Source organism: Manis javanica, chromosome 4 (assembly GCF_040802235.1).
Source record: "Manis javanica isolate MJ-LG chromosome 4, MJ_LKY, whole genome shotgun sequence".
NCBI lineage: Eukaryota > Metazoa > Chordata > Mammalia > Pholidota > Manidae > Manis > Manis javanica.
Genome location: NC_133159.1, coordinates 161,990,494 through 162,007,692, shown reverse-complemented (window position 1 = coordinate 162,007,692; position 17,199 = coordinate 161,990,494). Strand labels below are relative to the sequence as shown.

The 17,199-nt window shown below is 35.7% G+C and overlaps 1 protein-coding gene across 1 annotated transcript in view; it reads right to left on the bottom strand.

Annotated features, from left to right (window-relative positions):
- The window catches only part of LOC108394619 (serine/threonine-protein kinase TAO1-like), a 53,662-nt gene that overhangs the window by 17,893 nt on the left and 18,570 nt on the right, over positions 1-17,199 (bottom strand). Inside the window, exons 8-12 of the mRNA XM_073236216.1 lie at positions 15,096-15,187; positions 13,476-13,598; positions 10,892-11,056; positions 8,847-9,014; positions 5,148-5,345 (exon numbers count right to left, since the gene is read on the bottom strand). Of these exons, the coding sequence (XP_073092317.1) occupies positions 5,148-5,345; positions 8,847-9,014; positions 10,892-11,056; positions 13,476-13,598; positions 15,096-15,187 (746 nt within the window). The remainder of the gene's footprint in view (positions 1-5,147; positions 5,346-8,846; positions 9,015-10,891; positions 11,057-13,475; positions 13,599-15,095; positions 15,188-17,199) is intronic.

Sequence of the window (17,199 nt, the reverse complement as noted above, 5' to 3'; positions counted from 1 at the left end):
CTCATTGTGCTTTTAATTTGCATTGCCCTGGTAATTAGTGATATGGAGCATCTTTTCAAGTGCCTCTTGGCCATCTGAATTTCTTCTTTGGAGAAGCATCTGTTCATATCCTGTGACCATTTTTTAATTGGGTTATTTGCTTTTTGGGTGTTGAGGTATGTGAACGCTTTACATATTTTGGATGTTAATCACTTGTCGGATATGTTGTTTACAAATATATTCTCCCATACTGTAGGATGCCTTTTTGTTCTGCTGATGGTGTCCTTTGCTGTACAGAAGCTTGATGTAGTCCCATTTGTTCATTTTTGCTTTTGTTTCCCTTGCCCAAGGAGATGCGTCCAGGAAAAAGTTGCTCATGTTTATATTCAAGAGATTTTGCGTATGTTGTCTTCTAAGAGTTTTATGGTTTCATGACTTACATTCAGGTCTTTGATCCATTTTGAATTTACTTTTGTGTATGGGTTTAGACAATAATCCAGTTTCATTCTCTTGCATGTAGCTGTCCAGTTTTGCCAACACCAGTTGTTGAAGACACTGTCATTTCCCCATTGTATGTCCATGGCTCCATTATGGTATATTAATTAACCACATTTGCTTGGGTTTATATCTGGGATCCCTAGCCTGTTCCATTGGTCTTTGGGCCTATTCTTGTGCCAGTACCAAATTGCCTTTGCAGTAGAGGTTGAAGTTGGGGAGCATAATCCGCCCCCAGCTTTATTCTTCCTTCTCATGATTGCTTTGGCTATTTGGGGTCTTCCGTGGTTCCATATGAATTTTAGAACTATTTGATCTAGTTCACTGAAAAAATGCTATTGGCATTTTGATAGGGATTGCACTGAATCGGTAGATTGCTTCAAGCAGGGTGGCCATTTTGACAATATTAATTCTTCCTATCCATGAGCAAGGGATATTATATTCCATTTATCGCTATCTTCTTTTTATTGAATGTCTTATTCAGCTTCTCACTGTTAAGTATGATGTTGGCTTTGGGTTTGTCATATGAGGCCTTTACTATGTTGAGGTACTTGCCCTCTATACTCATTTTCTTGAGATTTTTTACCATGAATGGATGTTGAACTTTGTCGATTGCTTTTTCTGCTTCTATGGAGATGATCATGTGCTTTTTCTGCTTATTTTAGTTAATGTGGTGGATGATGCTGACGGATTTTCAACTGTTGTACCATCCTTGCATCCCTGGAATAAATCGTACTTGATCATGATAGACTATCTGTTTGATATATTTTTCACTATGATTTTGTTGAGTGTTTTTGTGTCTATGTTCACCAGGGATATTGGTCTATAATTTTCTTTTTTTGTGGTGTATTTGCCTAATTTTGGAATTAGAGTGATGCTGGCCTCATAGAATGAGGGTGGAAGTATTCCCTCCTTGGCTACTTTTTGGAAAGCTTTAAGGAGGATGGGTATTAGATTTTCACTAAATGTCTGATAAAATTCAGCAGTGAAGGCATCTGCTCCAAGAGTTTTATTTTAGGTAGATTTTTATTACCAATTCAGTTTTGCTGCAGGTAATTGATCTGTTCACATTTTCTGTTCCTTTCTGGGTCTGCCAAGGAAGGTTGTACTTTTCTTGAAAGTTGTTCATTCCTTCTGGGTTATCAAGTTTCTAAGCATAAAATTTTTCACCATATTCTCTAATAATTCTTTGTATTTCTGTAGTGCCCATAGTGATTTTTCCTTTCTCATTTCTAGACACTCTTTTTTTCTTGATAAGTCTGGCTAGGGGTTTTTCCATTCTGCTTATTTTCTCAAAGAACCAGCTCCTGCTTTCATTGATTCTATTGTTTTATTCTTCTCAATTTCATGTAAGCCTGCTCTAATCTTTATTATGTCCCTCTTCTACTGACTTTGGGCCTCATTTGTTCTACTTTTTCTAGTTTTGTTAATTGTGAGTTTAGACTGTTCATATCGGGTTTTTCTTCTTTCCTGAGGCAGGCCTCTATTGCAATATACTTCCCTCTTAGTACAGCCCTAGCTGCATCCCACAGATTTTGCATTGCTTGATCTGTTTTTATTTGGTCATTGATCCATTGATTATTTAGGAGCATGTTGTTAAGCCTCCATGGGTTTGTGGGTCTTTTCATTTTCTTTGAGTAATTTATTTCTAGTTTCATACCTTTGTGGCCTGAGAAGCTGGTTGGTTCAATTTCAATATTTTTGTATTTACTGACATTCTTTTTTGTAGTCTAGTATATAATCGATTCTTGAAAATGTTCCATGTGCACCTGAGAAGAATGTGTATCCTGTGGCTTTTGGGTGGAGCATTCTGTAGATATCTGTTAGGTCCATCTGTTCTAATGTGTTGTTCAGTACCTCTGTTTCCTTACTTATTTTCGGTCTGGTTGATCTGTACTTTGGAGTGAGTGGTGTGTTGAATTCTCCTAAAATGAATGCATTGCATTCTATTTCCTCTTTTAATACTGTTAGTATCTGTTTCACATATGTAGGTATTCCTGTGTTGGGTGCATAGATACTTATAATGGTTATATCCTCTTGTTGGACTGATCCCTTTATCATTATGTAATGTCCTTCTTTGTCTCTTGTGGCTTTCTTTGTTTTGAAGTCTACTTTGTCTGATACAAGTACTGTAACTCCTGCTTTTTTCTCCCTATTGTTTTCATGAAATATCTTTTTCCATCCCTTCACTTTTAGTCTGTGTATGTCTTCGGGGTTGAGGTGAGTCTCTTTTAGGTGGCATATAGATGGGACTTGCTTTTTTATCCATCATATTGACTCTGTGTCTTTTGATTGGTGCATTCAGTCCATTTACATTTAGGGTGATTATCAAATAGGTATGTACTTATTGCCATTGCAGGCTTTAGACTCGTGGTTACCAACGGTTCAAGGAAAACTTCCTTACTATCTAAGAGTCTAGGCTCACTTAGTGTGCTATTACAAATACAATCTAAAGGTTCTTTTTTTTCCTCCTCCTTTTTCTTCCTCCTCCATTCTTTATATATTAAGTACCATATTCTGTACTCTTTGTCTATCCCTTAACCTACTTTGGGATAGTTGATTTAATTTTGCATTTGCTTAGTAATTAATTGTTCTGCTTTCTTTAATGAGGTTTTATTACCTCTGGTGACAGCTATTTAGCCTTAGGAACACTTCCGTCTATAGCAGTCCATCCAAGATACACTGCAGAGACAGTTTGTGGGAGGTAAATACTCTCAGCTTTTGCTTATCCGGAAATTGTTTGATACCCTCCTTCAATGTTAAATGATAATCTTGCCAGATAGAGTACTCTTGCTTCTGCTTCACTGCATTAAATATATCATGCCACTCCCTTCTGACCTGTAAGGTTTCTGCTGAGAAGTCTGATGACAGCCTGATGGGTTTTCCTCTGTATGTGATCCTTTCTCTCTCTCTGGCTTCTTTTAATACTCTGTCCTTACCCTTGATCTTTGCCATTTTAATTATTATATGTTTTGGTGTTGTCTATCTTGTCTCCCTTGTGTTGAGAGATCTGTGCACCTCCATGGCCTGAGAGACTATCTCCTTCCCCAGATTGGGGAAGTTTTCAGCAATTACCTCCTCAAAGACACTTTCCCTTTTCCTCTCTCTTCTTCTTCTGATACCCCTATAACACGAATATTGTTCTGGTTGGATTGGTCACACAGTTCTCTCAATATTCTTTCACTCCTAGAGATCTTTTTTTCTGTGCCTCAGCTTCTTTGCATTCCTCTTCTTCAATTTTTTTCATTTATCGTCTCCTCGACCATATCTAATCTGCTTTTAAATCCCCACATTGTATTCCATAATGAATGGATCTCTGTTCTGGATTTGTTCCTGCATTCTTGAGTATTTTTCTGTACCTGCATGGATGTGTTTATGATTTTTTTAATCTCTTTTAGGAAGATTGATGAGTTCATTTTCACTTGACCTCTTTTCTGGTGTTTTGGGGATTTTGGTTTCAACCAGGTTCCTTCGACATTTCATATTTGTATGTGGCACCATCTAGGACCCTGAAGGTGTACTGCCTGCAATTACTTAGCCCATGGAGCCATGTCAGGGGTCTCAGAGGAGCGGCGCTCGTGACTGGGGGTTGGGAAGAGCTGTTTCCTGCTTCCCAGATACTGTATGTCTCTACACAGCCAGACTAGTCAACCAAACACACAGGTGTAACCCTCTATGCTTTGCATTTGTAACTGCTGTAGGCAGGACCTCCCTCGGGCTGGACTGATGCCAGGGCAGGGGCAGATGGTTTGTAAGCCAGTGCCAGCTTGCCAGAAGGTGCAGCAGGCTGCATATCATGGTGGAAGGCCTCGGAGCTGTATAGCCAGCCAGGGGGATGGAGTGCCTGAAGTTCCTGAAAAGTTCCCAACCTGCTGGGCAGAGTGCACCTGAACAGTTTTGTCTACCTGTCCTTTTTCTTGAGCAGCAAGCCCTGTGCAATATTTGCCCATTTAGTAGCCCTCTCACTGTTAGGAAGTCTCTCATACTGCCTGCCTTTCTTTTCTCCCAGAGCAGCTGGATGTGAATCCCTGTTTTCCACAACAGCTGGAATCTCAGTCTGTCCAAGCATTCTTCCTGTCTTAGCTTTCCAACCCCACTGATCTCCAGAGCACCATGTAATATAGGTTCTTGCTCCCACAGCAGATCTCCAGGGCTGGGTGTTCAGCAGTCCTAGGCCTCCACCCTGTCTCCACTCCATTTCTCTTCCTTCTGCCAGTGAGCTGGGGTGGGAGAAGAGCATGGGCCCCCCAGATCATGGCTTTGGTATGTTACGTTTTTTGAGGTCTGTTCTTTTCTCCAGGTGTAAGAAGTCTGGTGCTGCCTTCTTTCCTGTTGATCTTTTAGGGTTAGTTGTATTAACAATATTTTCATATTATATGTGGTTTTGGGAGGAGGCCTCTGTCTCACCTCTCACGTCGTCATCTTTAATCTGATCTACCTGACTTTAATCACTGTTACATGATAAAACTATCAAGTTATCAGGACATAATTCCGTATCTACTGGTTCCCGACCCAGCACTTGATATTTAACCTATTATGTACATATTTTTCCCTTTCCCCATTTGATTTGCTTGGTTCTGGGGAACAGATACCCTAACATCAAAATGCCATCTTGGTTAATTTTGAAATAGCCACAAGTTAGAATAGATACATTAGTAATACTGGTCAACTACCTCTTTTTCCACAGCAGCCTGATGTTTCTTGATCAGTTTCTTCATTTTTGCAGCAAAGTTGTTACGCTGCATTTCAAGATCTTTCTCTAACCTGAGATGATGCTTATCCATCTCAGCCTTCAGCTTATCTTTCAGAGACATCAGCTGTTTCTGATGCTCAAGTTTTCTGAGCTCATGTTCTTCCATTTCCCTTGTAACCTACAACAATGGAGAGGAAAGAATGAAATAAAGCAAAACCTTTTTCTTTCAAAACCATCTTAGACCAGTCTACTATCAACTAAGTAGGTAATTCATGTAGGAGATCCCAGTCAACAGCTTCTAATAAAATTTCATCTGAAAAAGCAGACAAGCTAGCTGGTTCTAAAATTAAAATGGGAATGTAAAGCACCCAGAATAGCCAAAATTTTGAGGGGATATGAAAAGTTGGTAGATTTAAATTCAGTAATCAAAACAGTGCAGTATTGGTATGAGGACAGGCTGAATAGAGCAAAGGAACACACTGAAATCTGGAAACAGACCCACATATATTCAGCCAATTGATTTACTACCAAAAAGTCAAGTTAATTCAAAGAGGAAAGGAAAGTGTTTTTAACAAATCCTGCTGTAACACCTGGTTCTCTGTATTCTAAATAAATAAATGCTTAATCATGCTATACACAGAAATTAACTTGACAAGAGTCACTTGACATAAACCTAAAATCCAGAATCAGAGAGCAGGAGAAAACACAGAATATTATCATGACCTTGGGGTCAGCAAATGTTTCTTGGGTAGGACACAAAAAACACTGATTATAATGAAAAAAATGTACAAACTGGATTCTCAAACAGAGGCAAAATTCAGATAATGTAAGATTAACCATTTAAAGTGAACAATTCAGTAGCATTTAGTATATTCATGATGTTCTGCAACCACTGCCCCATTGTAAAGAAAAAAATGTACAAACTGGATTCTCAGAGACAAAATTTATATAATGTAGGATTAATCATTTAAAGTAAACAATTCAATAGTATTTAGTATATTCATGATGTTCTGCAAGACTGCCCGTATCTAGTTACAAAACATATATAATACTTCAGAAGAAAACCCTGTATGTTTTAAGCAGTTGCTCCCCCATCTCCCCTTCTGGTAACCACCAATCTATTTTCTGTCTATGGATTTATCTATTTTGGATGTTTCATATACTATGTGACCTGCTGTATCTGGCTTCTTTCACCTAGCATGTTTCCAAGGTTCATCCATATTGTACAGGATGCAACAGTACTTCGTTTCTTTTTATGGTGAATAATATTCCACTGTATGCCCATACCCTCATTTGTTTATCCATTTATTTGTTGCTGGACCTGTGTGTTGTTTCCACCTTTTGGCTATTGTGAATACTGCTCTTGTGAACATTTGTGTATATGCATTTGTTTAAGTACCTGCTTTCAATTGTTTTGGGTATATATCTAGGAGTAGAATTGCTGAGTCATGGGGAAATGCTATGTTTAACTTTTTGAGAAATCATCAACTGTTTACCACAGCAGCTGACATTTTACATTCTTACCAGCAATATATAGCAGGAGTTCCAATTTCTCCACGTGCTCTCTAGTTGTTATTTTCCATCTTTGTTTTTGTTTTTCTCTCTTAATAGCTAACCACCTAACAAAACAGCAGCAGACTCACACAGTCCAAGAAGGGACTAGCAGTTACCAAAGGGAAAGGGGTGGGAAGGGTGGGTGGGAAGGGAGGGAGAAAAGGATTAAGGGCCATTATGATTAGTACACATAGTGTAGATGGGGGAGATGCGGAAGGCAGTAATAGCACAGAGAAGACAAGCAGTGATTCTATAGCATCTTATTACGTTGATGGACAGTGACTTCAATGGGGTGTTAGGTGGGAACTCAATAATATGGGTGAATGTAGTAACCAGTGTTGCTCATGTGAAACCTTCATATGATTGTATATCAATGATACCTTAACAACAACAACAAAATAGCTGGCCATCCTAGTGGCTGTAAGGTGGTACTCATTATAGTTTTAATTTGCGTTTCTCTAATGACTAATTATATTGAGTATATTTTCATGTGCTGTTGGCCATTTGTATACATTCTTTGGATAAATGTCTTTTCAAGTCTTTAACACATTTTTAAAAATTGAGGTATAGTTTATATATTAATTTGAATAGTTTTTTGGTGGAGTCTTTAGGGCTTTTTTTATGTAGTATCGGGTCATCTGCAAACAATGACTGTTTCACTTCTTCCTCACCAGTGTGGGTGCCTTTTATATTTGTCTTGCCTGATAATGTAGCTAGGACTTCCAATACTCTGTTGAATAAAAGTGTTGTGAGTAGGCATCCTTGTCTTATTCCTGATTTTAGAGGAAAAGTTTTTAGCTTTTTCATGGCCTTTACTCATTTTTAATGGGTTGTTTGAATTGGATTTTAAAACTAAAAATTTTTAATTTATCACAGATGGAGAAAAAATATTTGCAGGACATATCGGAGAAAAAATACCTGTATGTTTCTTATGAAAGTCAAACATACATATGCCCTATGACTCAGCCATTTTATCCTATGTATTTGTCACAGAAATTAAAACATCATGTTCAAAGACATGTACATGTTTGTAGCATCTTACTATGCTGATGGACAGTGACTGTACTGGGGTATGTGGTGGGGACTTGGTAATAGGGGGAGTCTAGTAACTGTAGTGTTGCTCATGTGATTGTACATTAATGACACCAAGATAATAAAATAAATAAATAAATAAAAGTATTTATTTCATCTTCCACTTGCCCCTCAGCAACCTCTAATCTACTTTCTGTGAATTCGCCTATTTTAGATATTTCGTATAAGTGGAATTCTAATAATATTTTTCCTTTTGTGTCTGGCTTATATCACTTAGCATTTTTTCAAGGTTCGCTCACATTGTAGCATATATCCGAACGCCGTTCCTTTTCACAGCTGAATAATATTCCATTGTAGATATATATATATATATATATACACACACACACACACACACACACACACACACTATGGTTTGTTTATCCATTCATGTGTGTTAATGAACACTTGGGTTGTTTCCATCTTTTAGCTATTGTGCCTAGTAACTTTTGGTAATACTGAAAGCAGTGAAGTTAAAAAAGGAAGCATTCCTATCAATTGTGAAAATGAGTTACCTGACCTTCCAATGTTTTTCAAGAAAATTTAAAAATCTTACACATGAAAGTGTAGCAAACATCCACATTTCCTAAACTGAGAAGTTGTAATTTTCTACAATTACACCCAGTTTTATTTTTAAAAATGTAAACATTATGGAAAACACAAAAATCACTTTCCATTATCACCCACCTTAAACCTTTCTCCACGTCCCAAAGGCAACCATTATCATTAATATCATGTTGAATAGTTACTATTTTTAAATACCTTCGTTTTCATCTAAGTAACTTCAATTAATACATTATATGGTATTTATTGATTTAATTATTCTAAGATTTAAAAAATATTCTTTTTTGCATTCTCAAAACATGTTTACTAAATGCAGACATTAAACTGGGAATTAAAAAGCCTTTTGCCATTTTAAAATAAGTTGCCTAAAATTATGTTCCAAACTTCTGATACATCAAAGGAAAAAAAAACCCCAAACTCTTAAACTAACCAGACTAGGAAAATTAGTTACCAAAGTTGAATTTTTTTTCACTGAAATCCAAATACTTACAGATTCCGGATGGATGGCAGAATTATTAGACATGACTGTGTGGATTCCCTCCGTCACGTGTAGCTCACTCTTGTAGCTTTGACTCCTGGTCTTGTTGGACACACGGGGAACAGACTGATGATTTCCAATATTCACTGCTCCTGTCTGTCCAACACTATGATCTTGGTCCTGAGGGAAAAGAGTATTAGATTCAAATATCTTTATCTCCTGAATTCTTGATTATTAGCATCTAGCACACCGCTTGGCACACACAGTCTTCAGAATGTTAGTGGTCTGTTTTGAGAAATTCCTTGTATTTGCCAAGACCAGAAAGTTTATCAGTTGTTAGTTGACAGATTAAAAAAATGACTGACAGTAAATACCAAAAAGCCCAACCAACTATGTGAAAAAGTTAATCAATTCAGAGTTATTTCCAAAGGGTAGTCTTTTCTCTAAAATTTTTGACATTATTTTGAAATCCATTTCTACTACACATCTCATGGGGTATACACAGAGATGCTGCTCATTTCTCAATGATTCCAATGGTGAAAACAAACCCCAACCTTTTTTTTTAATCCTATAAACATCCCTTTTAGTTATTTTTTATTGAAGCCTTTTATATTTCTTTTCTTCTCAGAATATAGTCTTTAGCCTAAACTTCTTCCACTAAGTAATTTAATATTAATTCCTACCTATTTTTATGTAAAATTAAAAATTGTATATATATTTAATCATAATTAGAACCCGGCAAACTGTTCTTCCCAAGAAACCCGGCAAACTTTGGTATCTGGGCACCAATATTACAGTCTTACCATACCGAAACTCTGTCAGATATGCAGAATAATAAATACAGACCCATAGTATATGGAGGATCTTTTTTTACATCCACAGCCTTAAAAAGTTGCTGTTATTCTAATGTTTAATGACATTAGAATTTTGTTAATTTCACTTTACTAAAGTAATTCATATACCTAAAATAGCCCCAATTTTCTAGTGACTAGTGTTAGAACTAAAAAACAATATCAAAAATATCAAAACTGTATGTAAGAAAGTCTTCTATTTTATAGTTCATTAATTTTGTAGTGTTATTAAAAAGAAAAGTAACTACTACTCCTGTTTTCAGAATGCAGGGATCTTTCTCAATAGAAAGCAATAAAAAAGAATCAAAGCTTTGGCATTGAGACATGAGCAAAGAAGAAAACAGAAAATACTTAGACTAAAAAAGATAGCTCCACAAATCATGAGCTTTATATTTTCCTTTGAGGAAGTTCTGTAACATTTCTACTGCAAACTTGGAAACATGGTAACATGGAAACAACTTGGTCTCAAGAGTAATATATGCATCTGAACCCATATGCTTCTACTGTAAGTTAGTTAACCACTCTGAGCCTTACTTTACTCACCTATGAAATGAGTATTTTAGAACCATGTAGAGGAATGAATTCCTTTACACAACTGAAAAGAATGAAGTGTTCTTAGTAACAGAATAAGAATCCTTGGTAATTTTTTTTCCCCCAGGATAAATTTAACTAAGTCACATGTTTATTTCATTCATTCATTCATTCATTCATTCGTTTATTTATAAAAAAGCAAGAAATTTCCAATTTAATAAACATGTATCAAACATTACACAAAAGGCACTGGGGGAGAGGTTTATACAATAAACAAGATAAGGAGAATGGTTGGTAATTCTAATGACTTGTCTGTGAGCACCGTCAACTTCCAAAACGCGTAATTTCAAATACTTCCAAAGCGTGTCCCATGCCATCAGACAATCAGGCAAAAAAGTGTTCAGTAGACCAGAATTTTGAGAGGGACTAGATTAAATAAAAGTTGAACAGGTTTCTCTAATAAAAGACTTCACACAGCTTTACTATGCTGATGTACACTACCGAGAGTTTGGTTTAAAGAATGCAAAACCTTTTTCTCCACCTGGGACCTCAGAGAATCACTGTGAAGACACAATCTGGAAACCACTGATATAAAAGATTCTTGGCAAGAAAAGTTCCACAAGGAAAGAAGCCAATAAAGAGACCCCAATACTTGAGCCGTTTCTAAGTTATTACCTTTCCTTCCTGTGCTTCTACTGCCGGCCCTTTATGTGCCTCCTGGGAAAGGACCTTCTTGTTTCGATTGTACAGATTGTCCAGCACTCTTTTTTTTTCTTCCTTTGCCCTTTGAAGGAGATCTATTAACACCGTTGTAGGGTGCTCCCGAAGCACAAAGGGGTCCTGGTTAAGAGTAGAAGGCAAAAGTCAGGTTGAGACCTATATATTTTTTCATTCAGAACAAATGAATCCCTTCTTGGACCCTAGAGTTACTATCCTAAATAATTATAGATAATGCATGTAATCTATGGTTATCTAATTCTGCTATGCTTTTTACTTCTTATATTTATAAAATTTAATTTACATGTATACACTCTGTGCCTACATAACTTCCCCTGTACTTTTTATGAAAACTTTGAACATGACAGCTTTGTTGGCCAAATGAAAATGCAGAGTTGAAATAATCAGAGTCTAAGTAAACATTAAGAATTAAGTCCAATTAGAGCCCTAAGTAAACGCTTACAAATTCTTAGAACTGGTTTCATAGAGGAGACACTATCAGTTCTGAATTACATTAGATCTCAACAGGAATGTGTTTACTGATGGTGAATTACATAACATACTACTTGGGTATAGTGGGCTCCTTTATGTTGCTTAAATGAAACTTCATAAAACACTAGCAGTTGATTAAAAGACGTTATGTATTAGTGATTTTTACCATTAATATTTAATAAAGCTTAACATTATCAAATACAGAAAAGTAGAAAGAACAATTCTACTATAAGATTATCATCATTACATTTGGTATTTTTTGGATATTTATGTCTTCTCAGAAATTTTTCGTGTATAGATTTTGTTTTGTAGTGAGCACACAGATTGCAGAAAGATGACTTGTGCGCTGGAGTTCATGAGATGATCTTGAATTCTTTTAAGACTTTTACCCCCTTTATTAGCTCAGATTTATTTCTTCTCTGAAGAGTTGTAACTATATATTATTCTCTTTTTATTGCTGTAAGTATTATGTTATTTCAACTCATAATGCCTACAGACTATTTCCTCAAATGTTCATGCCAAAATTACATAACCATTATTCTAATTCTGGATAATTATTTTCAATTTTTCATTGAGATAAATAGCTTCATACAGTAAGTCACTTTTTTCCATTTTATTCTTTTTCCTTATGACAGACTGCAACAGAAATGTGATCAGGCCGAAGGGAAGGATGCACTTGACAGATTCTTCCTATCACTTTCAATAATGGCAATATACAAAATGGACCAGGTAAATGAATACATATGCAGGTTTGGCATCACCCAAGGTCAAGTATCCATTCCTGGTGGGCTGGGTTATTACCAAAAGAGCTTCTTTTGCCTCCATTAGGCAAATGTAAGAAGCCAGACACATTCTTCCTTTTCCTGAGCCTTAGCTTGGTATGTACCACTATTTATAATATTCGGTCATTTTTATCTGAAAATAATATATCTTGTAATTCTAAGTTATTTAATAGTTTTCTACAAATGGATCCTGCTTATTTTTCACTTACATAATTCATAGCTATACTAAACCTTTTGTTGCTATTGTGAATACCTAGTTTTTGGGCTTGAATTTGAGACTGTAAGTGTGCTTAGGGCCTAGAATTCCCTAAGTGTTACTGAAACTTTATACTGCTCTTCTACATACTGTAGTTGCAAATAACCCTACCTAATATGTACATGATCCTTGCAATATCCTTGCGTAGTGAACTGCGTGTTGGTGAAAATAAACTGAACTTCTTTGAGATTCTAAAACATGCATGCTGAAAGTCTAATTTTCTAGTGAAAAATCCACAAAATTCCTTAGGGTCACAAAAAGATAGTCAACTGCTACTCACGATTGCCTTATCTAGATGTTTTAAGAACTATATTAAATTGAACAATACTATTATTGCTATTCATAAAATGTGAACCTCTAAATGAAAACATTTTTGAGAACAGAAAGCATATACTAAGAATTTATTTAAATTAGGTTACCAAACCTATTGAAAAATGAATAGAATTCACATTATTTTTAAAATACTTTCATTGCTAAGTTAGAAAAACATATTTCTCAAAAGGAAACAAAAATGTGATATCCATTTTTAACAGTTCTTTTGAAATCTCTTTTCTCCCACAGTATTTATGTAAATGTATTACACATCATTTCTCTTCCTTTCATATTACTTTATATAGGACAGATGGGTATATAAAGTATGGTAGATACGAAAATTAAATCCAAAGTTAAACTATGCTTTGCCACCTCTGAAATGACATTGTTCCACATGAGTTAAAATTTGTAGCTGTAACTCATGAATATATTCCTGCACATATAAAAATTAAGTCATTTAGTACTACTATATTGAATATTTAACTATATATTCTATTCAGATATGGTAAAAGCAGTTAATTTTGAAAAACAAATGAAAAAACTTAGCAACTAAGAAAATTTCCAAGAAAGAATGGTATTATGAAATTAGTATTTTAGCATAACCCAGTACAGCGTACTTAATACTGATTCGGAATCAAAGAAGAATAAAACACATTCTTTCAAATAATTTCTTAGGTGTACAAAACAGAGTATAACTGACCTTTAAAAGTTTCTTTGATGTAGGGCGATCTTTAGGGTTTTTCTGGAGGCAAGACTCCACAAAGTTGCGAAAAGAACTGGACCTATTGTAAAGGAAAGTATTAAGTGAACATATTGCTATTTCCTTTAAAAACACATCCACAAATCAAGGCATGTCCCTATGGGTGGGAGGGAGAATAGAAATCATAAAAAAAAGCAGACACAATACACTATATATTTCATCATGTACGTCTATAAAAAGCTATGCAAAGCAACTAATGAATCTTTACCATTTTCCAAAGATAGATGTGCACACATTATTTTAAAATCCTGCTCTCACATACTTAAATATCACAACTCATTCTACGTTGCGGTAAATTAGGGAAGTCAATCATTTTCCTTTTTGCATTCAAATCTAAGATAATATTCTTCTTAGTATTTTTTTTTCTTTTCTCTAGCCACGTCTCTTTCTTGCTTGACCCTTGGATCATCTTCCATATAGCATGTTTCAGAATATCACGCTATTTGTTTTGGAAAGAACATTTTTTATACCTAAGTATTTAGTGCCCTTGAGCAAATGGACAAAAGTTCCAGAAAACAGTAAAATTTTTTTAAAATTAGAATTCTGTAACCTACTATTATATAGTGTTACTGATGAGAGTTCAGTAAGGCAGAAAGTAAAAAATGTTCCACCAATGTTTGTCATCAATATTCAAATAAGATTTAATTCTTTTATACAAGAATTCTTTTTTGAATCCCTAAAGTATCAACCAGTGTAAAGACAGCCTGTGTTTAGTGTATTTATTATTCAGATGTACCATAATAAACTGTGCCAAGATTTCTTCGAAACACCTCTACAGAAGCAGCAAAGACCTGTGAACTTGCCTTAATAATGTAATGATAAAAAATAAATTATTGCTAATTTATGCATCTTGTGAATTTTAAAGTATTTGTTAAGTACAGTAGATAGTCTTCTCGAATTTTTCAAATGCTAGACACACCTGAAGACTTTCCCATTAAAATTTTCTATCACTGATAAAAATCCTTTCCTAAAATTGTCCATCTGTTCTCAATAAACTTCTTTACATGAATAACAGTATTATCAAAGAAGCAGTAGGAGATGCAACATCAAAGCACATTCTGAATAATAAATAATAACAATTAGAATCATCCAAAAATTATGAATTATCTGGTAACTCTGATAAATTATCAAATCATTTTTACCTATGTTTTATACCATGTCAATTATAAACCATTCCCCAATTAGATATCTATACAGGTTGTGGCAATCTATATATTGCAGTTTTAAAATATGAATGTTTAAATCATGCTATTTATTATATAATCAGGGTTCTATGTGTCGCTAAGGTACAAAAAGTATATTACTTTTTATACAAAAGCCATACTTTTTGCTCCCATGTAGCATCACCTATCTTTTATTTCTGAACTGAGTTATATATATGCTATGAAAAGTAGAGATAATAAAGGATAAACATGATGCAAGGATAAAATAAAGCTATTTTAATGTTTCTTCAGGTTATATACACTTCACCTCATTGAAATGAAATCATTTTGATAACATTATGAAAAAGTATTTAAATTTTACCATGTTGAACAATATATCTCTCAGCCATACTCACCATTCATTAGACTGCAGTGTAGGGGGGTTATTTCTGGTAATGAGATATAAGGCACGCCTTGCATTCATATGATATAAAGGAGGCTCTCTTTCCGCTATAAAAGAAAGGAAACTTCCTGTTAAATATGTGCCTGTTATATAGGAGCATGGATGCACTGTTAGTTTTTTTTTTTTTTAAATAAACCGCAACTTAGGAAAAAAGTTGCAAGTAGAGTTCAGAGAACTTAGTTAAGTGAGTCAATAGAGAGGAAATTGCAGCCCTGATGCACAACATCTCTAAATAGTGTATTTTTCCAATAAACAAGAACATTCTAAGAGAACCTAATACAGTCATTAAATCAGACCATTAATATGAATGAATACATGACTATTATCTAATCTTCAAGCTCCATTGTAGTTTCTATCAAATGTCCCAATAATGTCCTTTGTAGCAAAAATGACCTTCAATCATCTGCATCCTTAAAGGAAATTGTCCATTTTTTCTAAGTTTTAAACTTACATAAAATTGTTCATAAAATATCTCTAAAATCCTTCTAATATGTATAAAATCTGGAGTCATGTCCCCTGTCATTCCTGATATTGGTTGTTTGTGTCTTCTTTCTGTTTGATCTAGCCAGAGGTTTATTAATTTCATTAATTTTCCCAAAGAACTAATTTGTGACCTCATTGATTTTCTCTATTGTTTTCATTTTCTATTTAATTGATTTCTGGTTTGATCTTTTCTGGGTCTCTTTGTTCTGTTTACTGTGGATTGAATTTGCCCTTCTTTTTCTAGTCTTAAGGTGACAGTTGAAGTCATGACCTTGACAATTCACAAGTATACAATTTTGACTCTCGAATATCCCTAAGTTTGGCTTTGTGCTGTTATTAAATTTAGTTTACACATCTCTGGCAGGAATATCACAGAAGCAAGTGTCACGCTTTTCTCAGTGTATTCTATGATGATCCTATAGAACAGGCCCGTGGTTTCAGATCGTCTTGTCATTGATGGCGTTCACTTTGATCACTAAAGGCCATTCCACAAGGTTTCATGGTGAAGTTTCACTTTTTTCCTTTGCAATTATTAAGTATTTGTGAAAAGGTACTTGAGTCTATATAAATATTCTGTTTTGCATAAAGATCATTTTATTCTCTTATTGTATAGATTTAGATTCTTCATTTAATAATTTATGACTTGCTACTATCATTTATTTTGATGTTGAAATGGTTTCATTTTTGAGCAGTTGAGAATCTTCTGAAGCCGACGTCTGCCTTTCCGGCATGGCTCCAGCATTCCCTGCTCAGCTCCTTGCTCTCTGGCCCACTAAGATGTTCCAGGATCATCTTATGCTTTCCCTACTGCAGACACGGCTCCAAGGAGCCGTGGCAGGCAGTGTGCTCACTGCTACTGCCCGTGTCACTTCTCTTAGATCCTGTCAGTGGATAAAGGAAGGGAACACACACGTCCCTCATATATTTGTATTCATACTTGCACATTAAATATCTTTAGTTGTTTACTGAAAACAACTGAGTTCACTACCATATCTCAAATCCAATGCTATGGTACTATTTATTCGAGCCTTCTCTTCCCGTTATTTGTAGCACCCTTCTCGGACAGTAGGAAACCTCACTCTCATTATCCTTAATATATTTGATGACTCGCCCCTGTACATAGCCAGTCTCCCATCTAGGCCACCACCCTTTCCCCTTTTCCCCATCAAGTTTTCAAACGCCATTCCAAGCCTGTCTACAGTGTGAATGTCCACTTCATCCACTCAGGTTCTGACACCCCATCCAAACTGGATCACTTTCTGCAGTGAGGCCCCCCTCATCAGCCCTCAGGAGGGAAGCCCCCTTCCTTTCAATCAGGCACTGCCACTGTGTCAGGTGACCCACCCCCAAATATGGACGTGCTCCTTGGCCTCTGACACCCCATGCTGGGCTACTTCCAGGTCTGAATGCTTTGGTTACCCCACCAGGACTCTGAATCCCCAAACTTGACTGCCGCCCTCCCTGCACATGTTCTGCTTCCACATACAAGGCATTCTGTCTGTGGGAACTCCCTCCTCTCCTCACAGGACTCTGACACACCACGCCGGGCTACCATGGCTCAGCAGGTGACATGGAC